Here is a 25,625-nt window from a genome sequence, read left to right on the forward strand (position 1 = left end):
ATATTTGAAATCACTTCTTTACTGATTCCCTTTCTCCAGCCTCTCCCTTCCCCAATTCATTCCAAAATACACGCCCAGAGTAGTTGTCATAAGATCTGGTCAGGTTACTTCTCTGCTCAAAATACTTCGCTGGTCCCCAGTGAGGCCTGGTAGTCAAGGGCATCGATGATGGGGCTCTATTCATTTTTATATTCTTATCTCCATTTCCCTTTATGAAATACATACCCTAAATTTCCATTTTTTATCATTGCTTCCCCATTCTCTCAACCTTCCCTAGGCTTAAAGTTTTAATCATTGTTGATTTTCATTTCACCTTTAATTTTCAAGCTCAAAAAAATCACCATGTCCTAAAACATCTATTGCACCCATTACTCCCAAGAGGATCCTTATCTTTTGGAGCTGACCACTGATATGTCTTCTGGTCTCCTAAATCTATCCTCTATTAAGTCTTTAACATAATTTCTATAAAATATAATTTTTAGTGAAACTAGAGACTAGTTTGAGGTTTTTTCCTGAGTTGCTCCTCAGAAAACCTTGTCTTAGTCTTGCTAAGAATTAACAAAATTGCCAAAGATTACTATTATTTTCAGAATTTTCTTCTTCTTGCCATAATTTTTTGTAGTTTTAGTTTTCTTCCCTTCAACATTACCTCTCGTAAAATTCTGCACAAAAATAAAATGTTCTGCTTAAGAAGTCAAAGCAAGGTTAAAAGTTATTTGTATTTGAGTTTTCAAGTAACAAGCAAGATTATATTTTTTAAAGCATGGTTTCTACACAGAGACATAACAATTTCAGGGTCATTCCTCTGGTGGAAAAACTCACTGTTCCTACTAGATTTTGCAGACATAATAGCTGTCACTCAGCGGAAACAATTTCCAGGGATCGCATTTACCTGTTAAGACTGCCACCTACTTCATCAGACTACGTTTCAGAATAACTTTCAGAGTGCTCTTTCCATTTTTGCCATACAAGAAAAGAAACTAAAGAGAGAAATTTCAGCTTAGAAAAAAGGTATTCAAAAATAAAATTAAGAAGCCCAGTTTTCCTAGATCAACAAGCACTAAATTGAAATGTGTGAAAATTTAGGGGAAAAGGTTAATATAGATCCCTTTAGTTTTATGATCAAATATTGGTATTTTCTACAGAAGCGTGTAGAAAGTGAAAGTTTCTATGAAGAGAGAAAAAAATGCAAAAGGACTATGAAGGAAATCAGGTGGAAAGTTCTTGAAGATCAAGGTTACCAAACAGAAAAAAAGCTTTAGCAAATTGTAAAGCTAATGAGGGTGCAACAGTGTGTGAAGCCAATGATAGTGATGAAGGTATTAACAACGGCAGTTTAATTTTAGGCCTGGGAAGGAGCGAGAACTCTGATAATTATCAGTGTAAACTCCTTCCCCGCAGTACTTTAAAGCGCCCAGAATAGAACTGAAATGAACTGATCAATTGTTCCAACAGATTTGAAATGTGGCATAGGAGTCCATTGTGAAACGGAGTAAAAGGATAACTAATTCTTTTCACTTTATGATGGAGTATACAGAATTATGCTTTTATGTCATAAAATTTATACTAGATTCTTAAGCTTTATTAGGTATAATTTCACTCTCCCGAGCACATTTTCTTTGGCTCCCTCCTCTCTTCCTTTTTCATGCTAACTAAATTTGTCACGTTGCCTTTCCCCTTCATGGCTCTATGTTAACTTTGCTTTCCATTCCTGAGATAAGGACACTTAGCACATTTAGAGAGCAGACTTTTGATAATTAACATTTCAATTAAAGTCCATCATTGAAAGCAACAACTCATGCCACTCTGGCGTGGGTTTAACGTCAGAGACCTGCTTGCCAGTCACAAAGCTGCATGATCCTTGAGCTGGGAACCGGAAAGGGGATGAGGTTTTCTGCAATGCGTCTCCAACGTTAGCAATCTTTGCTTGTGAGTAAGCTTCTCAAATCCATTCTTGCTGCACTGATTCTGTTTTTGAGTATTTTTAATAAATAGAGACACAAGAAGGATCTAGCAAGTATTCTTATCTCAACAGCAAAGTTGCATCAATGTGAAAAAAATGCCCTCTGCCTGATGTTTTGCTTGACACTTAAACGTGAGAAAGCATGTGGTTATACCTGAGTAATTTAAGAAATTCTATTTAAAAAGCTGTAGAGAAAAAAGTCATGAAAAAATGAAGAAATGGGAAAATTATTCTCTTCACATTTTGGAGACAATTTTAGGAGAAAAGTGGCAAATGCCCTATCTTAGTCTGTGCAGGTTGCTAAAACAAGAATACCACAGACTGGGTAATTTATAAACAATAGAAATTTATTTCTCACAGTTCTGGGGCAAGATCAAGGTACTGGCAGATTCTGCGTCTGGTGAGAGCCCATTTCCTGGTTCATAGACAGCTGTTTTTGCACTGTGTCCTCACATGGGAGAAGCAGCAAGGGAGCTCTCCGGGGTCTCTTTTTATAAGGGCACTAATCCTGTTCATGAGGGCTCCCCACTCATGATCTAATCACCTCCAAAGGCCCCACCTCCAAATGCCTTCACACTGGGATTAGGTGTCAGCATATGAATTTTGGGAGGACATAAACATTCAGTCTGTAGTACTCTCATATTCAAGTTACATATTAAGTACAACACATGGTCTTACTATGGATGTTTTGGGAGGAGAGAGCACCTTGTAGGAGTTAGGAGCCTGGATGGATTTGGAACCACCAGGCTTAGGTCTGAATCCTCTACTGCTACTTAGTAGTTGAATAACCTTGGTTGCTAAACCTCCCTAACCTTCAATTCCTTATCTGTAAACTGGGGGCAATGCTAGCATCTGCCTCACAGGATTGTTGTATGGAATAAATGAGGTAATGCCCAGTGCCTGTGGATTACTGGGTACAGACTCAGTAAATGGTGGCTATGAAGACAATTAAGCCACAGTACATAAAGCAGCCTTCCAATAAACTCAGCACAGGAGGAGGTCCCTCTGGCCAAAGTCTCACTGTCCCCACATAATGGAAGTAACTTAGCCTGAGGAAAGATGATGAAGTAGATGAAGTCTCTGGCATCCTTAGCCTCTTAGCACCTTTCTCCTTGTCAAGTAACACTCTCTCCTTAAAGAGAAGTGATTGGGAAGGATCTTGGGCAGAGATGGAAGAATGATCCAAGCATTCATTCACAAGGACCCAGGTGATTCTCATGCAACTTGCCCACTGAATTCATTTCTGAGAGCTGCGAAAACAAATTAGCGTAGACTGAATGGCTTAAAACAACAGACATTTATTCTTCTTGGGCTAGACATCTAAAATCAAGGTGTTGGCAGGGCCATGCTCTCTCTGAACACTGTGGGAAAGAATCTGTTCCATGCCTTTCTTTTAAGCTTCTGGTGTTGCTGGCACTTCTTCTTGTTTCTTGGCTTGTAGATGCATCATTCTAATCTTTGCCTCCATTGCCACATGGCATTCTCTCTGGTCTCTATCTTTTTGGCTCTTCTTGTAAGGATATGAGTTGTATTGAATTAAGAGCTACCCTACTCTAGTATGGCATCTTCTCAACATGATTGGATCTGTAAAGACCTTATTTCCAAATAAGGTCACATTCACAGGTACCAAGAGTTAGGACTTGAACATATCTTTTTGGGAGATACAATTCATCCCACAGCCCCTATTATGTACTTTTGCATTTAAAACATACATTTCTAATCTCTTAATGTGGATAGATTATTTTTTTCTTTCCACCAACACCATTTATTTTCAATTTAGTTATTTTCCTGTGTTTTTCAAAAACACAGTTTTTATGTTTTAGAAAAAACACTTAAACGTTGCCAGTTTGAAAAAGTCTTCATTAAATAATTTTTTTTCTTCTGGAATATTTCCCTGTAGTATTTTCTTACCATTCTTTCATAATTGATAATAGGAAAAAACCAAACTCTTTGTATGAATGTGAAGCATGTAATAGATACGGCTGCGGGGTATCAATGTATAAACCTTAGTTATTTGGTTGACGTTGTTGTGGTTTAGGATTAAAGTGGTTTTCAAATAAGTAAATAACGAGTTTTCTCTCTCAGTTTTTGGCTAAAATGAAGTTTTCATTCCTGGAATTTTAAAAGTAATTTACTTTTTTATAATAAGATACTGAATGTTTTTTGAAAACTCACTTTACCCACAGAGATGTCAGTTTCAGGAACGGTGAGAGGCTAACCTCACATGTATTTGAAACAGCTTTTGGATTGTGAGATATGCCAAGACTCTAAACCTTAAGTTTTTTGAATGTCTTTACTAATATAAAGAAAAACGCTTCTTTTTTTTTTTTTTTTTTTTTTAAATAAAGTATTCTCCTCCACATTTTTGTTCATACGCATGTTTCTTTTAAAGGAGAGTGTCAGGAACCTGGAACATATAATCATTTTAAAACATGAATGTGTCAAACTTATAATTTCTAATAATCATGTTGAGAATAACTCATAGTAGCTCACAGTAGCTCATAATTCCAACTCCTACATCTGAGTTCATATGAAGAACAGAAACTCCACTTCTTCTTAATCAATTTTTTTAAAGCAAAAGTTTAGAATTTTAACAGTATTTGCAACCCTGTGGTGTTTTCACAGACATTCTGAAACCTGTGGATGAGAACAAACTACCATCACCAAAATACAAGCTTTGGAGGATCTGTGAGACTGAGAGGTGCAGAGAGCAGACTGCTGTAGCTGCCGCGCTCTCTTGAATATTTGCTCAGACGCCCAAGAACCTGCGCTGGAACGCCTCACAGCCCCGCGAAAATACACTATGTTAGTGGTTACAGTGGAATGCCACCAAAGAGAAGAAAAGAACAGGACGGGAATAAGAGTGATGATTCCCAGTCGAAATCCTCTTAATTTTGTAAAAAAAATTAAATGTACATAGTACAAATTGACATTAGTTAGAAAAAAGGAAATTTCTGTTGCCTTTTCATTAAGTGAAAATTCTTTTGCTCTCTCCCACATGCTCTCTTTCCCTTTGCGTATCTGGGCAGTGGTAAGCAGATTACTAAGATTGTTCTCAAGACTTCCCAGACCCCCTCAGCATCTCTGGTATACACCCATTATAATCCCCTCTCCTTGAGTGTGGGCAAGACTTGTGATATGACAGGTTACTTTATACGGCAAGAGTGGAGGGATTTTGCTGATGTATTTAAGGTTCCACATCAGCTGATTTTGAATTAATCAGAAGGAAGATTATCGTGGGTGAGCCTGACTTAATCAGTTGAAAGCCTCTCTAAAGGGACTAGGTCCTTCCTGAGGTGAAAGAGAGATGTTCTCCAGTGCTGCTCTTGAAGAAGCAAACAGACATCTTGTAAACTGCCTATGAAAGGGGTGCCTCTAGGAACTGAGGGTTTCAGTCCTGTAACTGCAAGAAACTGAATTTCTGCCCAAAACCTGAAGGAGTTTGGAAGAGAGTCCTGACTCCCTCTTGCAGAGTGCACTTGACAGGATAATAGCAGCCTTGTGAGACCCTGAACAGAGGATTCAGTTAAACTGTGCCTGGATTCCTGATCCCTGTAGACTGGGAGATAATAAATGTGTGTTGTTTTAAGCCACTAAGTTTGTTGTAAGTTTTTATGCAGCACTAGAAAACCAATATATCTCTCCACAAGCCAATTTTTGCATATATTTATAATAGTGAAACATAGTCTCCAAAATTAACTAAAGAATTATTTGCTGTCTAATCTATAGGAGCAATATATGTGAGAATGTCCATCTCTGCCCCCAAAGAATTTAGACTAATCTGGAAGATTAAGACAAATAGCTCTAACATAAGAATAAAATCTGCAAGAGCCGTAAGCATGAGGCCTATGGAAAGTGCAAGGACAGGAGACTCTGACCAAGGAAACAGGAAAAATCGTGCAAATAGGTTGGGATGTGGTCTCAGCAACACTTCATAGTCAAAGTGAATGAGTCATTTGAATGCATCAGAAAGAGTTTCTCACGTTCAAGCTATCAGTGGACTGTCACCAACTTCTCTGTCCCAAGTTCACAAGGAACTTCTGTTGCAAAAAAGATGAGGGATTCGTGGTAACCCCAGGGGTGTGGATATGTGGTGGCATTCAGAAGTGGCCAGGACAAAGTTAGCTCTGCCTATGGTAATGACAGTCTATTTCCTCTCATCTCATCCTGTTCACTATCTCAACCCTTCCCCAATTCCCTTCATCCTGTTGAGTGCACGGGCTCTGATCCTGTTGGTGCTCTCACGGAAGAGGCCAGTTCACACTCACTGCTTCCACTTTCTCACTCCACTTTCTCACTTCTTAACTCCTCACCTCACATCTGCAAGCGGGCTTCTGACGCCAGCTCTCTAATGAAACAAGGCTTTCCAAGGTCAACAAAGAGCTCTAAACCCACTGGCCTTTTCTCAGGCATAATCTTCCACTATCTATTGGCAGCATTCACCATGCCTGGATGCTTATATCTATAATTATGTCTTCTCATGGTCAAAAAAGAAAAAAATTAGTTGGATCACACCCTATTCCTTAAATCCAGTAAAGGCTTATGGTTTGCAGAATAAAGTATGACCTGCTTAGCAAAGCATTAAATGTTCTCAAAAATGGGGTCACACGCTTCTCTTCCAACCACATCATTCAATGTATCCTACAATCCAGTCACACCAAACCATTAACCATAAAAGTCTGTGATGTACTCACAACTCATGTTGGTCAGCATGGAATGGCTTTCTATCAATTCTTTGGTTATGCAAATCTTTCTCTGGTTCAAGGCATAATTCAAAGGCCACCTCTTTCTTCAACTCCTTCTGTAATTCCCATACCATTTCTCCTCCCTTCGTGCCTTGCTTGCTTGTACATCTCTTTAGTACTTATTTCATTATGCCCTGTACTAAAGTATGTTTTGCTTAACACCTTTGAGACTCTTTACTCCCCTATAAAATGTGATCATAAATATACACCCAATAGGGTTGTTATGAGGAATAATTGGTCAAATCATAATTCAATATATAGTACTCATCACTCAGCAAATATAGGTAATAGTGATGATGATGACACTCTCTCTCTCTGCTACTGCTCCCTCTCCCCTACTAGAATGAAGCATCGTGAGGGCAGATTGCATGCTATAGTTATTTCTCTTTCTCCCAAACTTCAAGCAGTACATTTAATAAATTTCTTTTGAATCGGATTGGCTACTGTTTCTCAGAAACTCTTTTTCTTGAGCTTCTATGACACTCTCCACTACCACTTCACCCACGACACTCTGACAGCTCATTTATCTCTTCATCAATTTCTCTACTCATCCATGAAATTTATATTTTCAGAATTTATCATTAACTCTCTCTCTTTGTTCCCCTCTATACATTCTTACTAATGACAACTATCCACTTTTACAACCTAAGTTTATATCTCGTCAACTTCTAGACCTCAATGTCCGATGTTGAACGCTCTCTTGCATTCCCCATTCCCTACAGGGCATGACCCTGGAATGCTTACCCAGCTTCTCTGGAATTTTATTTTTCATTTTCTTTTTTCTAGACACTCTCAGATCCAGTTGCAGTGTCTATCAACTGTATGTTCACAGAGTCTGTCACATCTGTGCCTTCCTTTCCACAGCAATTTAGGCTTTCATTATCTCTAGTGTTACTTCAATTGCCTCCTTCCTGCCTTGTCCCTCTTTCCAGGCTCTCCCCTTGCAATCTATCCTACTCACACTGCTGCCAGATTGATGTTTTAAAAACAAAACTATAATTATGTCACTTCTATGTTTAAATATCTTGACTTGTTCCTGGCTCCTCTTTAACCATTAAAGAAAGTCTAAACTCCTTAGCCTGATATTGATGGCTCTCTCTAACCTAATGCCACATAACCTTTCCAGTGTCATCTTTCATGACTCCTCTACACATTTCTTAAGTTTCAGCATATATCACCGTCTTATATTGTTATTGTTTCTATGCATATCTTATCTCTTCTATTAGACTATAAGAATGATAACTTGTTCTATTTTGTATTCTACCACCAAGCCATCCACACATGCCATATACATTTATTGACTGCCTGCTCTTGGTAAGGCAAATAGCATGTAGTGTAGAGTAGGAAAGAATGGGTCAAACTCTGAGGCTATCTTCTAAGAATTTAAAGTCTAGAAGGGAAAATAAGATGTGAGCATAATAGTCCTCCATGGTAGAGGATGATAAGTATATTAAAAGAGTAACATAGGTATTCAGGAGGAGCAATATAGAAGAACTAGCATTTGAACTGAGCCTTAATCTTCTAGGTTAGGGAGGCTTCGCTATGCAGAAATGGGAGTAATGGGCATTTCAGATGTAAGAAAACCAAGGACTAAGGTACAAAGGCAGGAAATGGAGACATGTCTCTGTGGAACAGTGAATAGTTCAGTTCAGAGAAGCTGAAATAAGGTAGGAAAAGTAGATTGGGGCTAGACCACAGGGGGTCTTGGATGACAAATAAAGGAATTCAAAAGTCAGTTAAGGGGGAAGTACTAAAGGTTTCTGAGCAAGGGACTTGAGTGTTCAGATCTGTGCTCCAGGATGAATCATCTCGAAGATTTATGTACAATGGATTGGCCAATAGTGGAAAAGGTTGTGGGAAGATCTCTTAGAAGGTTGTGTAACAAATGTAATACAGACGAGGGCCCAGATACAGCAGTTGCGGTGGGAATGGAGAGGACAGAGAGGACCGAGAATGAGGCAATAGGACTTATTAACTAGTTGGACAATGGGAACAAAAACTGGGAAGAATCATAGAGGATGCCAGGATCTTGTGCTTCAGAGTAGAGAAATATGTGTGTGCCTGTGTGTGTGCTTTGTTGGGGAAAAAGAAGGTGAGGTTAGTTTTGGATATATGGAATTTCAATCACAAATGGCACATACAGATGAATGGATCTTAAAGAGAGGTTTAAAAATGAAATCCATTGTAGTTTTAATTTGCATTTCCCCAATGACTAAAAATATTGAACATCTTTACATGAACTTATCAGTCACGTGTATAGTCTTTAAGTGTCTACTCAAATCTCTTGTTTATTTTTGTATTGGTTTGTAAGAGTTATATACATATATATATATATTTTTTTTTTTTCCTGGAAACAACTTGTATGTCAAATATATGTATTGCAGATATTCTTTCCCAGTCTGACTTGCATTTTTATTTTCTTAATGGTGCATTTTGAAAAGCAGAAGTCTTTACTTTTGAAGAAGTCTAATTTATCAGTTTTTCCTTTTATGATTAATCTTTCTGGTGTTCTTTTAAGAAAACCTTTGCCTACATCAAGGTCATGAAATTATCTCCTATATTTTCTTCTAGAATATTAATAGTTTTAACTTTTACATTTAGATCTACAATTGAATTTGAGTTACCAGGGAAGGGCACATTAAAACCACAATGATATACTCTATACAGCTACTAAAATGGCTAAACTTAAAAAGACCAACAATTCCAAGTGTTGGTAGGGATGTGGAGCAACTAGAACTCTCACACATCGCTGGTGGGTTGTAAGTAATATGGCCACTTTAGAAAAACAGTTTGACAGTTTTTAAATATAAAGTAAAATAAATACCATGCTACCTAGCAATTCCACACTTAGGTACTTCCCAAGAGAAATGGAAACATAAAGATATATCCACTCAAAGACTTGCAAAAAAATATTTATAGTAGCTTTATTCTTAAGAGCCTCAAACTGGAAATAACCTAAATGTCCATAAACAGATAAGCAAGTTGTGGATAGCTATACAATGGAATATTACTTAGCAATAAAAAGGAATGGACTACTAATACACACAAAAACATGGATGAATCTCAAAAACATTATGCTGAGTGAAGGAAACCAAACACAAAAGACTACACAGTGCATGGCTCCATTTTATGAAATTCTAGAACAGTCAAAACTAATTTGTAATGACAGAAAGCAGATCAATTATTGCCTAGAACCAGTGCACGAATTGCAGGAAAGGGACTAGTGGCAAATTTTTGGAGTGATGATTACATTGTATACATTTGTCAAAATGCACAGAACTAGATCTTTACAATGAGTGCATCTTACTGTATATAAACCATTCCTTACTAAAGTTAATTTAACAAAAGCGGGGAGCTCCATAAAGACATCAAGGCAGGGAATTGAGTTTTGGGTATGATTTACATAAAGATAGTATTGAAAGTCCTAAAATTATGAAGAAATCATAGAGGTAGAAGAATGCCAGAAGTAGATCTTTGGAAAGTATCTCCCTGCAAGTCATTGGAAGAGGCAGAGAGAAAGAAAACAGAAAGAAAGGAAGAGAATTAGAGTATAAAGGTTCAGAAATAAGGGAGAAGAGAGTATCAATGAGGGTACAGCACATGGCATTGGGTGCCTTGTACATATAGGTCCAGCTGTCCCTGGCCGAGTGAACAGCCAAACCAAGTAATCCAGATAGAAGCAAAGCTGCATCAGGCTCCAGTGGGAGATGAAAGCCGCAGAGCTGACTTTGGGAAACCGTCTATATGTTTTCCTGTAACTAAAGCACTGGTAAAAAATCATGCAGCGCTCAACTTTTAGAAAGACTATTAAACTCAAATTCTATGGCAGTACCTAGGCTTTCCCATCAGTTGCATTGGTGTTAGTGCTGAAGACCACTTAATGCAAAACAGCAAAACAGATTCTCTACTGATGAGGACCTGGAAAGCAGCCAGTTGAATCACATTAGAGCCACATTAGCAGATCTGGAAAAGAAAGGTGACGGATGACAGCAGCTGTGGAAAGGTGAGGTGACAGGGAACAGCTCCAATTAGCATGGGCAGAAGACGGCTGGCAAGGCCATTTGAAGCACCACTTCAAACAACATCCACAGTTGTGGCGTTATCTGCAACAACAGTAGCTGAAACACTGAAGTGCTGTGTTTTGTGTGGCTGATAAGGTGAAACAAAGAAACTCACAGAAGTTTTCTATAAACAGTTCCTCACCAAAGAAAACCTCACAAAAGTGCCCATTGCAGGAAAAACTGCTGGAACACACTGCCAACTGTCTTGGAACTCTCAGTGAAAGCACAGGAAACCGGGCTGTGTTGTATAGCAATCGTCATAAGAAATGAGTTCATCGTGTTTCTGGGGCATTGCAATACAATACATAACTTTAAAAACTAAAAGATGGAACTAGTACTAAGGCCCAGATCTCCACTTGAATAAAAATGCTTCGGGGGAAAACCGTTTCCCCGAGGACCAATCTGGTGGCTGCTTGTATCTCAGTGCTGCAGGAGACTGGGCTGCAGCCAGGCCAAAGAGAAGAAAACAGACAGGGAACATTTTTATTCATCACAGGCAGGGAGGAAAGAAAACAGAGAACAGAAGATGACCTAAAGAAAGGTTGAGGAAAGGGGGAGAGAACAACAAAAGGAGAGGGAGAGAGGGAAAAGATGGATGTGAAGTGCTGAGGGGTTGAGCGCAAACCAAAATGGCTTTGGAAGGTGGCCCACTTTAGTCCAACAAAATATTGAATTTTGCCTTTAATTGTTATTATTATCCCTTTCCAGTAAGACCCCTTTGGGGACCCTCTCCTTTTTTATTGAGATATAATTGACATATTACATTAGTGGCAAGTGTACAACATAATGATTCGATATTTGTACATATTGTGAGATGATCACCACAATAAGTCTAGTTAACATCCATCACCAAACATAGTTTCAAGTTTTTTTCTTGTGATGAGAACTTGTAAGATTGACTCTCTTAGCAACTTTCAAATATGCAATACAGTATTATCAACTATAGTCTTCATGCTGTACATTACAACTCCATGACTTATTTTATAACTGGAAGTTTGTACATTTTGACTCCCTTCACTCATTTCACCCACCCCTCAGCCCCCACCACTGTCAACCAACAATCTGTTCTCTGTATGTACGAGTGGAAGCCCTTTTCTTGATAATATGATTATCTAGGATCTTTTGAGCTAAAGGAGAATAATAATTTTGCCTACTAAGAGCCAAGTTTTGTGCTGGGGCTAGAGACACAAAAATGAACACAGTCTCTGGCCTCAAGTAGATTGCATAGTACTAAGAGACAAAGCACACACAGTTAAGTAGAATATAAAGTACAAGTTATAAACATATGCAGAAATAAGTTCTGAAGAATAACTAGAAGGAGCCTCAAGCAAGAAACTTGAGGCAGAGGAGAAAGTTTGTACAAAGTCCTGGAAGCATGGAACAATATGGATGATAAACTCAGCAACTCGAAGAGTTTCTGTCCTGCGGAAGCAAACTGCGTGGGGGCAAAGGGATGCAGGTGCGGCTGGAACATGTGCAAGAGCCACATCAAATCATCTCATAAAAAGCCGTCCATGTCTTGCTAGGACCTTTTAATTTAGAGGTACTTCTGGCAGAAAAATTCTGTCTGTAATGCATTGAGGCCCAAAAACAAGTTAGAATTCTGTGCTTTGGTTTAGTTCCTAAGCATGGCATACACAGCCTAGCACATAGTAGGTGCTATATAAATACATACTGGAAGTTTATGAATTTTGAATATGGCCAACATTATATTCCAGACTCAGTTTTAAGTACTTTATGTTTATTAATACTTTACTGCTCACACCTTCCCAGAGGTAAGTACTATTATTAGCCTTATTTTACAGAGAGATTAAACGGTTTGCCCAAGGTCAGACAGTAGTAATGGCAGAATCGGGACTTGGAACTCAGGCAGGCCAACTCCTGAGGTCACACTCTGGCATTTCCTCACAGCCGTCAATGCTCCCCCAACCCCAGTTAGTAACTATTATTGGGCTAGAGTCTCTGGGTGATTAACACAGTATTATGGACAAAGTGTTGACACTTTAGGGCCACTGAAGTATACTGAAGAATTTAGGGAATAATATTTACATGTCTATAACAGCAATGTTTTTAATTCACTGCAAGAGTTTAGTGATTTTAAAGAATTTGATCCAAATCTTTACGAAAAGGAAATTATAATAAAATTTTACTTTCAGGCATTGAATAATATAACTGAATCAATTAAAGTTTATTTCCCTGAGATCCTGGCTCTGTTCTAAGTTTCTGTGGAAAGGTAGGCACTACGTTTCAGTAAATGGCATATCTGTCAGTCAAATATGTTTCTATTATTGGTAGTCTACCATTGCCCTTTTTTCCCTTTTTAACTTGTGTGTGTGTAAACAGCTTGAAAGAGAAAAGAAAAAGGAAGAGAGTTCAAGTGGTTTTGCAATTCCTCCAGGACAGCAGTTTCAATGAAAGTGTTGCTTGGTGAGGAAACCTTTAAATGGGCCAATATCTTCTTAATCTTTATTTCAAAGTTATCTAAGTTCACTTAAAAATCAGACTGGGGAGGCCTACGGACTCAGAAGATATCAAGTTCAAATCCCTTTATTATGGTATTCTCGTAAATGAAAGGCAAAACAAAGAAAAATAAAGCTGAGCGCTAAAAACATAATGGGACATCACATAATTTTCCTCTGGTTTCCAGTTCTAAATTCTTTATCCAATTTAATAGAAACTGGCACAAGCCAGACAGGTCAGCAACGCAGTAAAGGATCTACATCACTCGAGCCAGGAGGAACCAGCAGTCTCTCAGCTTCTCTCCTTCTGCTGTTTTCTTTATAGATGTACATTTGTAGTCAGGCTTCCCCTAGGGAAAAAGTAGCCTGTATTTTGACATGCAACTGCTATGTGGTAAGGAACAGACGTTCAAATCTATTTTAAAATATATTTGTATAATTCCTGAGCTATTTTTAATATGTCCAAAATATTGTTCATTCTCCTCATTTTTCTCAGGTGTGTTTAGTTAATATCTTTGAAATGCTAATGGAATGTAGCTAAATAAGATTTAGAAACTTCACTGAGATCTTAAGTCACTTGGTGGCTTTATGTGTTGTTACTCTGTATTACCTACGCTTTGGAAGTTTATAAAATCCCGCCACACTAGTGGTTCATTTTAAAGCCATGAATTTCTTGGGGGGAGTTTTCTGCATAATAGACTTGTAAGAGGGAAACAAAATTCAAGGTCACATTTAAACAACTTTCCTGAAATACAACATCAGTAGCATATACTTTTATTGGGTTTCCACATTGAATACAGGATGTTGATAGTCATACTGCACACTTGTTCTTTAAAATCAGTATCATACACAATGCCCCAGCTTATAAAAAGTATTTTAAAATATTGTTTTTACTCCCTCAGAGTAAAAATTATAACACAACATACCTACATATATAATTTTTACAAATCAATAAAATGTACTAACTATAATATAAAGGAGAAATAAGAAAGTAATTTATAATGAAATAATTTGTATTTCAGTATAAAAATCTTCAGGCACAACCACACTAGATGACACAATGCAATAATCAAATGCTTGCAACTGCTAGAAAGGACGTTTGGATTTAGAGGTGTAAGACAATCAGATTTTCAAAAAATCAGAAGAAAATGAAAGATCAGAGTTTAGATGAACATTAGAATAAAAGCTAGAATATTCAGTTTATATTAGAGCCATGCAAAAATACTTTGTGTTGTGTTTATATGTCAAATAGTTCTAGGTTTGTATAACTATAAATAGGGTTTCTTTCTATATGCATGTCCTATGGAGATTTTGAAATTTGTGCAGAATCCGGGACAATTTTTCATTGTATGAAACTGTTTCACATGTTGCAAGATGTGTAGGCTCCTGGGCCCATAGTCTCTAAATGCCAGTAGCTGCCCCTCATGCCCATTTTTTAGCACACTAAAAATGGCCCGACGAATATTCACTATATCCTGTAGGGGGCAATGCCAACTCCATTAAGAACCAAACTGCCTTTCTGCCATGGGATTAAGTTTTTAATAATGGTTAACTCTTAAAACACACACACTCACACACTCTCACCCTGTATTCACATACATCTGCATGCATTTCTTATATTTTGAATCAGAATTAAACTTAAAAAGCTGATGAAATAAACTAAACTAAAATGAAATACGTATGTTAAACGTAAGCATGAGTCACTACACTGTGCTGTGATGAATTGCAACCCTCATCTCTGTGTCCCTATCCCAAATAGATTCCTTGAGCACTGCACTGATGAAGTCACTCAAGATTGCAAAGCACTTGCTCAGAAAATAACACTCCTCAGTATTATGACGTTTTTCTTATAGATCTTTCAATTTAGTAGAAGTTAACAGTGAATAATTTCACTTAACATTTTAGCCAATGCTTTTCTGAAGTGTTAGAAGAATTGAGTCAACAGATGATAGCTGAAGCTGAGTCATACACAGAGTTCATTTATACAATGAAAGAAAATCTAAACATTAGTATTTAGGTAGTAATGGGTTATTAACATGACAATCTATTGAGTAAGTCAGTCCAATAATGAGAGAAATGCAGAAACATAAAGTGAATAAGTAGTTGCCTTTAAAGCCAGAAAATGCAATGAGAAACTCTGTAGTATTAAACTTGTGTTCTGAGTACTCACTCATTTAAAACAAATATCAAAAGACAAATATCAATATAAACCAATATCTCTGAACAGGCACACAGAACCCTAATAGTTTCAAGTCTTGGTTGTGATAAGGAATGGTGGAGGTGATTTGCAGCCTTTGTGATAATCTGTTAAGGCATCATAAAACTGCATAATTTTTTCTGACACAACCCTGCACCTACAACCTACACAGTGTATAATTTCCTTGGACAAGTCACTTACCTTACTGAGCCTCAGCTTTCTCATCTGTAAAATGGGGATAATAATGGTTCTCATTTAGTAGAGTTTTTACAAGGCAGAATGGAGGTTGATTTCACAGAATGCACAGCACATACTTCCATGCTAAGTGCTCAATAAATATTGGCGATCATTACAACAATTATTGTTATTCACATGCTATGGGTCACTGTATGTTTCTAAGAGTTCTTTTCATCTGTGCCTTGAAATTTTCTTCTTGAGCTTAACATTATGTTCATGACATTAACATATAGCAATGACATGGCATATGACAATGACATTATGTTAATTCTGCAGCCACACGAAGGAAAGCAAAGTTACTGGACTGCATTTTTCCTCATCGATGACTATTTTCTTGCGCCATATTTAACCAACTATATCACTACTGGCTGTTGAGTTTTATTGACTGTTGTTATGAGGGATAACACTGATATACCTACTACTTTTTGAAGCCACTGCTTTCAAACTGTGTTCCATACAACAGGTGTCTTTGGAGCTGCTGATGTGAGTATTTTGGGAGGGTGAGCAAGGAAGACACCTTTGACAAACCACAGCAGCTCTGATTTGCCTTATCTACCTTATAAATTTAGGTTTCCATATTATATTTTATTTGAACTAAGGGATCCTTGGCTAAAAAGATTTGAAAACTATTGCTTTTTAGATCACAGTTTCTTCAAGCATGGCACAAGGATCACCATGTTTGATATAATGTTAATATTTATAATATGATAATATCTATACAGTTATTTCTAGCATGGTGTCAGACACTTTCAAGGTATGGGAGATACAAATATGGGTAAGAAATGGTCCCTGCCTCTGAGGAATTTACATTTCAGTGAGAAAGAGGCAAAAATCCAAAACAAAACCAGATAACCAAGATAGCGAGAGATTTGAATGAAGAGCTTTGAAAGGTTGGAGGGAGACTCAATAACTCTGCCCTGGGAAATGAGGGAACTTCTCATCCAAGGAGTAACATCTGAACTGGTTCAGGAGTGTTAAAAAAAGTATGTCAGGGTTAATGAGGAAAGAGTCCAGGAAGAGACAAAAGCATGAGAGAAGATGCTGGAGTGGAAAAGTGCTGGGTGGTTTTAAGTGGTTTTTCAGGAGCAGAATTAACAGGACTTAAAAAAATGCAGGTATAGATTTGGAGGTGAAATAGACCAGGGAGACAGGGGCAATAGTGATATTTCTTATTTGAATGAGATAGCCCAGGGAGAGCATGTAGGATAAGAATGGAATAGGATTAAAAATGGAACCCTGTAAAACAGGACCTCCAACACTTAAGGGGAAGCAAGACAATGAAAAAGGAGGAGCAGGCAATGGAAGAGACTAAGAGGGGAGGAGGAGAGGAGGAAAGGAGAGTGCAGTTTTGGAAATCAAGTGTTTTTAGATGATGGCGGCTGATAGTGATAATGATGTGGAAATATCTGACCAAGTGAAGGTGGATAATAACTCTCATAATTGTGCATCGAGAAGTACCTGGTGACTTTAATTAAAACAATTTTAACAGTATTTGGAATATGGAAATCAGAGTGGAGGGAGCTGAGTTGTTGCTGGGAATTGAAGAAATAGATGTCAGGATCTAGCTAGGTTTCTCAGTAAGTTTGATGTCGATATAAAGGAAGAAGATGGAATAGATGGAATAGAGCAGCTGACAGAGGAGGGAGGCTAGGAGAAGGAAAGGTCAGAGCATGGAGGAAGGAAACTGCCACTTCTTCAGCACTTACTGTGCGTGGGATTTCTCTAGGCACTTCCAGGTATGTGAAGCTGTGTGTAGGCCAAAAGGAATGGAGTAAAAAGTGCAATTACAGGAGTTAATCAAAAAAAAGGAATATGAGAGGAAATGATGGGAAGAGGAAACACCATGAGGGAATTTGTCTTTCCCAGAACAGGCATCATTGGAGTGGGTTTAGAGAATGCAATGCACATATATTTGGCTGCAAAGTTTCTGGAATTTCCTTGACTTGGGTATCTGACCTGAATAGAGGGCTTTTCTAAAATAGAAATAGACTTGTTAAAAATGACAGCTTGAGTTTAATAATAGCTAAAATCTAGAGAATGGTTACTCTGCGCCAGACGCTCTGCTAAGCACTTTGTATGCATTGATGACTTTACCCAACAACCCTATGATGGAGACATTATTTTCATCCCAATTTTATACAGGAAGAAACTGAATCACAGAAAGATTAAGTAACATTCCCAAGGTCACGGAGCTGGTGCATGGTAGTGGTTAGATGTGAACCCATGCAGTCTGTGTCCAGAGCTTGCGTCTTTAATCCCTCTGTTACACTATCAGATAGTATTTCCACATGAATTACACAACTACCCTTGGTCTACTTGCTCTTTCTTATTCTGGACTAAGAGCTAGTTCTGGCTATTTGGTTTTCTGCTGTGCTCAAGGAAGGTGCACTCTACTTTAAGAAGCTCATGAATATCAAAACCTTAATCACAGCTCTTCGGATGACACGAGTTCATGCTTTACAAACCAACCATGGTCCTAGTCATATTAAAATCAAAGTTGCAAAATAAAGAAACATTCTGAAAAACCTTGTCTGCTTCATTTAGATAACAGTGTGCAGAATGAATTGAAAGATAAAAATGCTCAGCATTTACCATTTCCTTTTCCTTTTTTATTTTAAGCTCCATGGTGTTATGGATGATATTATCAGGCAATTTGGTTTGAATATGTTCCATGCTGGACTGTGCAGATTACCCAACTAATGACATGCATACTCCTAGCCATTGTGACACCTCTCTTCTCACAAGTGGGAATTTCAAGTGACAGACTAAAGCTGTTTGCTATCAATTTTGCAAAAAACACATCTGCCAGATAGCCAAGATTTAGTTCAGAGACTGAAATCGATTAATATTCTAATTTGTTACCTGTCATTAGTGTCACACTATATTATGTCCAGTCAAAAGTGATAACCTTTATATAACATATGCTCCTAAAGGAATTTGATTTGGAGGATATGTTTTATTTTTGTTTAGTGTTGTTCTCTGTGTATAAATCCCATTAGAAATTTCAATTACACAAGCAGTAAAAATTGTGATGGATTAAAATGAAAGCAGAAAATATGCAGTTATGTATTTTTAATAAAACTGCGTGGCTGTATTTATGATAGAGTTTTTCTGACACTTATTTACCATACCACTTTAAGATTTTAGGTATTTCACTTGTTTCTTCCTAATAAGTAAAGGAGAAAGCTAGCAACATAATATTTCAATAGGTCTTATCCAGATCCTCTGACATTCCATTATTTTAGGTTGCTGGTCAAAAGCAAATCTCCATGGAGGAGAAGACTGATTACCTGGTCTGATTTTCAGTGCCCAAGAAAGGGACACAGGAATGGGACAATGGTTTGGGAAGGAATATGAAATGAGGTTAGCCACGGGAAAGAAAAGAAAGAAGGGAGAGTTTCATAGATAATTTTTTCCAGCTGATTTTTTTCTTGATACTGAACAGGGAGGAAAATATAAAGTAATAGCTGGATCTAGGTAGGAAAGACTAAAAGAAGGAGTTGTCACTATAAAGATGGAAATAACTTGCTTTTTCAACGTGAATGACACAGTCAAGCACTGAAATGATGCTTTCCTTTGTGTTAGAAATTTAAAATGTTTAATATGCTTTAATTTTTCAGCATCTTAAGGCCTCAAGCCTAAGAGGAGTGGTTCAGAATATAAGTTAAATTGACATTCATTCAACAAATAGATATCGAGCACCTCATATATGCCAGGCACCACCAGGGATATACTATGTAAAGAACAGACACAACTTCTTGCCCTCATAGAGGTTACATTATTTTGGAGGGAGCCAGAGCAATTTAAAAACAAATAATAAGATACATAGCATTGCAGATGGCGCCATGTGGTAAGAAATAAAGCAAGGTGAGAACAGGAAATACTGGCAAAGATGGGGTGGGATGAATGGGTTATAATTTAAATAGTGTGGTGGGAGAAGCCCTAACTAAGAAGATGACATTTGGGCAAAGCCTAAAGGAGATGAGAGAATGAGTTATGTGGATACATAGGGAACATTCAATCCCATAGTTATCAATGTTTCCATGCCACTTGTGTTGTTTACTCTTCCAAAGAAGGAGATGGTGTTGAAGACAAGGCAGAATATGCATTTGATCTGGTGGTGTTCGTTGCTTTCTCTGCTTCCCTAAAACATTTCTCTTAAAGCACACATTTGATAAAATATTCAAGTGTGCATTTGCCCCCCGTGATATACTCATTTGGCTTCTGCCTTGTAGTTATGATCTCAAAGTTATATCAAAAGTACCCTGATTATTCCATCAACTCAGCAGCAGAGCAAGGAAGAGAACTGAGGGCTTATGTTTCCCATCCTAGGGTTCAATCTATTGGACCATCTCCATCTCCAGTTAGTTGGAGTTATGGATTTTCCTGCTGAGAATGGTAATTACCAATAACTATTAAGAATGTCTCTCAGCTGAACTTGAATTTGTTAAAGTGGACAGGCAGATCAACATGTTCTTAACTACTGAGGGATAAGAAGTTGATTCCTTGTTTGTTTTCATTTAGTTTCTTAACGTTCTTATAGAATAATTCTCCTGTAAATTTTACAAATCTCTCATCTGGATTATTACAACAGCCTGCTTTATCTTCTGTCCTTGCCCCTCTATAGCCCATTTTCAAGAGCGATCTTTAAAAAAAACTAAGTCAGATTATGGGACACCTCTGCTCAAAACACTCCAAAGGCACTTTATTTCACTCAAAGTAAAATCCAAGTTCCTTAGAACCATCCACAAGGCCCCACGTGATCCGGCCTCTGCTACAATCCAGTTTCATCTTCTGCCACTCTCCACTGTGTTCCTTCTACTTAAGGCAAAATGAGCTTCTTGCTATTCCAAAAAGAGTCTTGTCTAAGGGCCTTTGTCGCTATTTCCCAGGTGTTACAACTTCCCCCCACTTCCTCCAGGTTTCCTTCCAAAGAAAGGCAGCTCTGATCATTTATCCTCCTCCCTATCCCATTTACTCTCCTTTACTTTTCCTGACAGAATTTTATCACCACATAACATACCACACATATTTGCCTCTTTATTGATTTATTACTTCTATTTCCCATTAGAATATGAGCTTTGTGAGGGCCAAAACCTATTTTCCCAGCATATGGAAAAGTGTCTAGCACATAGTATGCGTTCAAATCCGAAGAAAAAACACCAGCCTGTAGTTTAAGATTTAAATCAAATGCCACTGATTGGACTTGGTGCTACACTCCTACAAATAAACTTAGGTACAGATTGTGGTTTTTTTCCTGATGACCACAAAGAAAATTTAAAAACTGTGCAAAAGATTTTGAAATATTAACAAATAAATGAGAGAAAATCAAACTTGCAATATTGGGAAAGCACATTTTAGCTATTGCTTAGGAATAATCTTTACAATGGAATAATTTCATACATACAAATCCAAAATACATACAGTACAACCCATAAACAGTTATAGTCTTGAGAGAAACAGACATCGAGGAAGATAAAAAAAAAGAATCTACTTACATTAAACACAAGATACAGATTTTTTTATAAACTGGATTTTCATTTATAAAGTATAGTTAAAAACTTAAGAATATTCCATTTCCAAGAATATTTCATTTTATTATTGGACTACTACCATTCCAATAACAAAAAAATCAAATGTAAGCTTATAGTATGTTAAGAGGAGTTCTGTTTTCTTTCCAAGGAGTAAGGTGATTTTCAACCATTTATTTTTACTCTAGTAACAATATATAATACTTACACGGAATTTTATGTAACTCATTCATGAACTTCTCCTTCAGCTTAGAAAAGGCATCTTCCTTTCCTTCTCCAGGACTGGCTGGCTCTGTGGCATTGTTTGGTAGAACAGTCGCAACGGTGGTGACTGGCGGGGCTGCCAGGGCCTCATGATGACTCTCGCTCACCATTTTAGGTTCAGGTGGAACTGTGAGGGGAGGGAAGCAGGAAAAGAACAATTCAAAATGGCTTAACTGTTCCCACATCAAAAGTACACCAGAGATGAAAAAACATCAGAGGGTGCACCTGCTCGCTGCGTAAATAGTCTATCATTAGCATATTACTTTATGTTGGTTCATAAAATATTTACGGAACCACAATGGAGAGTCTTTCCCAGAAGGCAAGACCAGATGTAGTTACTGAAAGCATTCTCTCCCAACAATACTACATAAGCTATCAAATCTATTAGTTATTTATACAGGCAATTATTTCCCGTGGAGATTTAACTTCATAACCCATATCTCACTGAAATGTGTATGAAACAATTGCTGACAACATACATGCTCTGTACTCTATAAACATTTTGTGTTTCCTAAAAGGAAAAAAGATCAAATATTTATATTAGAAATGTTGATAAATGATAGCATACATTCAAAATGTTAGTGAATTTTAAAATGGTAATAAAGAATACTATTATAACATTGATACTCTTTAAGATGTCCTGAATGTTATATAGAAATTAGTTCTTGAATCTCATTTATTGATGGTAAATTTTCCTCCCCATCATTTTTTTGACATTTACTGTAGACAATACTCTGATCAATAATTCACTTGTCTTACTGCGTGAATTTTTGAAGCCACGGTAAATTTAAAATGACTGACTATATATATCAAGGCATGGACGATAAAACATGGCTTGTCTGTCCCATTACTTCAGTTTGATTATATTATTGAATTATTTTATTAAATTAATTTATTCAATTATTTTAAATGTTTATCTCCAAAATATTAAAAAACAATTAATCCTTAAGGTAGTCAATGAAAAAAATCTTAGCCTTGAACACAGAAGACATCAGTGCTAGTCTTCCTCACTAGTTAAATAAATTTTGTCAAGGCATTTGACCTGTTAATTTATCTGCCTTCTGAAATATGGAGACCTGAAACCTGCCTTGCCTAGACTTTTCTTAGTACATGTGAAGTGCTCTATAAATGTAAGGAAGGTATTCTAAAGGGGTAGAATTGAAGTCGTAGTCTCCAATCTAAATATATTCTGGACTTTAATAATTTTACTGTGTGATTTAAGATTTTAGGCTATGCTGGTGAGAGAGTAGACATGATTTTTGGGCAGAGATAATTATATACAAACAGGATTGGGCATGAGTAACTTCACAGTCTCAGCAGGAAAGTTGATGGACCTATAAAGCCCTTTTGATTAGTAAAGAAATGGAGATAACTAGCAAATAGATACAGGAGTTTTATAGAATTCAAACCTTTTGTGAATTAATTACGCATGCTTAGGTATTTAGTGGGAGTACAATTAAAAGTAGAATAATCTCAGATGTATGGGATTATTATTAAAATCTATAAAATTAAAATTATTATTAAAATGTAGAGATTTTTGGATCTTCTGGAAGGGGATGATGGCTGAGGCTAATACATACACATAGATAATCAATTTTTATTTTACAATAGATTAGTTCCCTTTTTTAAGCTTTTAATTTTCCACTAGCAGCTACTGATATAATCCTAAAGGGTAGAATCAGACAGATAAGGGTTCAGATCTTCTCTATTCTTATTTCTTCACTTGTAAAATGAGAATAATCATACCAAATACATCAGGTTTTTCTGAGTATGCAATGAGATAATCCATGTGAAGAACTCAGCACAGTGTGTGGCATGTAGGTTTGTTTCATCTATTGATCCCTACCGCTCCCCACCCTGCCCTGCCTCCCTAATAATACTTGGCAGTCCAGAATTTTCCAGATTTTGGAAAAATTTTATTTTTTTTCCAACTCAAGGTCACTTTCCAGAAGCTTTTCCTGATTTTCTGATTCTGTTTAGCTTAGGATCTTGTTTCCCTGCAAAAATTTGGAGTCCTGTTTGCACTGCAGACACAACTTAGGTGAAACTATTGATATTGATGATACCATAACTTTTATATTTCATGTGACTCAGCAAGACTAAAATTATATACACACACACAAACACATACATATGTATGAAATATTAGGATGTATGAGTTCAAAAACTGTATTTGTTCCTCTGCCGTGAGAATCCCCAGATGTAATATGCATTATTACTTGTCTCCATGGGATAGTTGAGGATATTTGAGGAATTATGGTTTACTGTGGGAATTAAAGGAAATGATTGTGTTAAATACAAATACATAAATACATAGTGCTATCATTAAATTAAAGGCATATTGTCTAACTGTGTTTTGGCTCAATTTTTGTCATGTTCTGGAAGTGAGATTTAGTTCCTGGTCATCTAGACTAACGTTCAGCTGCTCCCTCCAAGTGGCTACACAGTTGTCTCTAGCCTTTGTGCACAGATCGTTGGGTCCTTTGCCACTCAGGTTGTTAAATGTTTTCATATAAACCCCAGCTTATTATGGAGTATGAAACATTTCTACATATAAGTTGAATGATTTAAAAGATTATAGGGAAAATAAACTTTTGTTAAATGAAGTCAAGATTTACAAAATGTACTTGAAGTTTACTCAATATTTTTTTTTAAGGAAGCAAAGAATGTTTCTATAATTTCCAAAAACAATCCTCTTCAGACATAAGGTATGCTTGGAAGGTGTTTCATCAAAAAAGGTAAAAGCTATAAACTTTGAACTCTTACCAGCCAATGACATTATTTCTACCATTTCTGATTTTTTTAAAAATCAAGGAAAGATCGTAAGAAATATATAGACAATGTTCCTTTTACTTGATGTATACCACTGTGAAATTAAAAAAGTCATAAAATACAAAAATACAACAGGCAATTAAGGATCTAATATACTGACAAAAAAAGACTGGTTGCTTAATATTTTATTTTTATTCCTTCTTATTTTGAGAGAGAATATTGTTCATCAATTGCAAAACTAAGAATAGTTACATGGCTCTTATATTCATATTTGTGGAAATAAGATGCTTATCAAGAAATTGATTATTCAGTCTTGACTAAAGTGATGACTTTATATTCTTTTACATACTTTAGTGCATGTGACATTGCTTATTCAGATAAAAGAATTTATATTCTACTCAAGTCTTGATAAAATAACAGCCAACAGTTGTTGAGTACCTGTAAATGGTTGAGATCTATGAAATCATATAGTTCTTTTACCACTCCATGAGTTAGGTATAGTTATCACCCATTTACAGGTGAGGAAACTAAGGCACACAGAGCTTATGCAATTCGTTCAAAGTCATATACTAGTAATCGGTGGAGTTGGGATTTGAACCTAGGTGTCTTAGCCACTAGGATATAAAGGACCTGCACACTATGAGACAAGGATCTAATAAAACTGTGTTTTTTGAAGGAGTTTTTGACTATAACCCATAGTAAGAAGTACACTTTACATTGTGCTCCAGTACAATCTCTCCACCTATATGTTACATACTGAACAAAAGTTTTACATAAAAACACTTGCCCTTACCACATATATGTGTGAAATATTCTGATATATTCAATTCGATTCTGTTCTTTTTCACTGAAAAATTCTAGTCGTACTCCCAAATTGTGTACATTAGTTTCACAATTGGTTTGAGACCTACAGTGTGGAAAACCAGTATAATAGGGACGGACACGTGAAGACGCAATAAAACTAAGTCGGGCTAATAAAAACTAAAGATGCCATTTATTAAGAACCCACAATGTGCCAAAATGCTGTCATTGATATTTAAGTATAATGTCCTCAATTCTCATTACAACCCTGAAAAGTAACTTGGTCTTATTTTACAGAAGAAAGTGGCATGTGGAGGGGATAAGTGATTTGTCCTACGCAGATTTAGCCTGATCCAAGGTCCTTTCCACAAGTCTACTCTAGTAATAACACTTAATATTATTAAACAATTAAATCAGCATTGGAAAGGTATTTATGATTTTCTTTTGAATTGGTTTACCAGTAGATGGAAAACACAAGTCATCTTACTAATAGGAAACTGATTGCTTAATTTTAGTGGTGTAGTCATTTAGTTTGTTAAAGTGGAATTTAGCATCCTGGAATATGCCAAGGGAAATACTATTGAATAGAAAAAGA

At 36.8% G+C, this 25,625-nt stretch overlaps 1 protein-coding gene across 3 annotated transcripts in view; it reads right to left on the minus strand.

Annotated features, from left to right (window-relative positions):
* Positions 1-25,625, minus strand: part of SYT1 (synaptotagmin 1) — a 523,518-nt gene that overhangs the window by 172,750 nt on the left and 325,143 nt on the right. For all 3 annotated transcript variants that reach the window (XM_087449148.1, XM_087449145.1, XM_087449149.1), the window contains one exon: positions 21,402-21,584. In XM_087449148.1, the coding sequence (XP_087305274.1) occupies positions 21,402-21,567 (166 nt within the window). In that variant the 5' untranslated portion in view covers positions 21,568-21,584. The remainder of the gene's footprint in view (positions 1-21,401; positions 21,585-25,625) is intronic.

Source organism: Ceratotherium simum, chromosome 25 (assembly GCF_057802395.1).
Source record: "Ceratotherium simum simum isolate JZ-2026a chromosome 25, ASM5780239v1, whole genome shotgun sequence".
Classification (NCBI taxonomy): domain Eukaryota; kingdom Metazoa; phylum Chordata; class Mammalia; order Perissodactyla; family Rhinocerotidae; genus Ceratotherium; species Ceratotherium simum.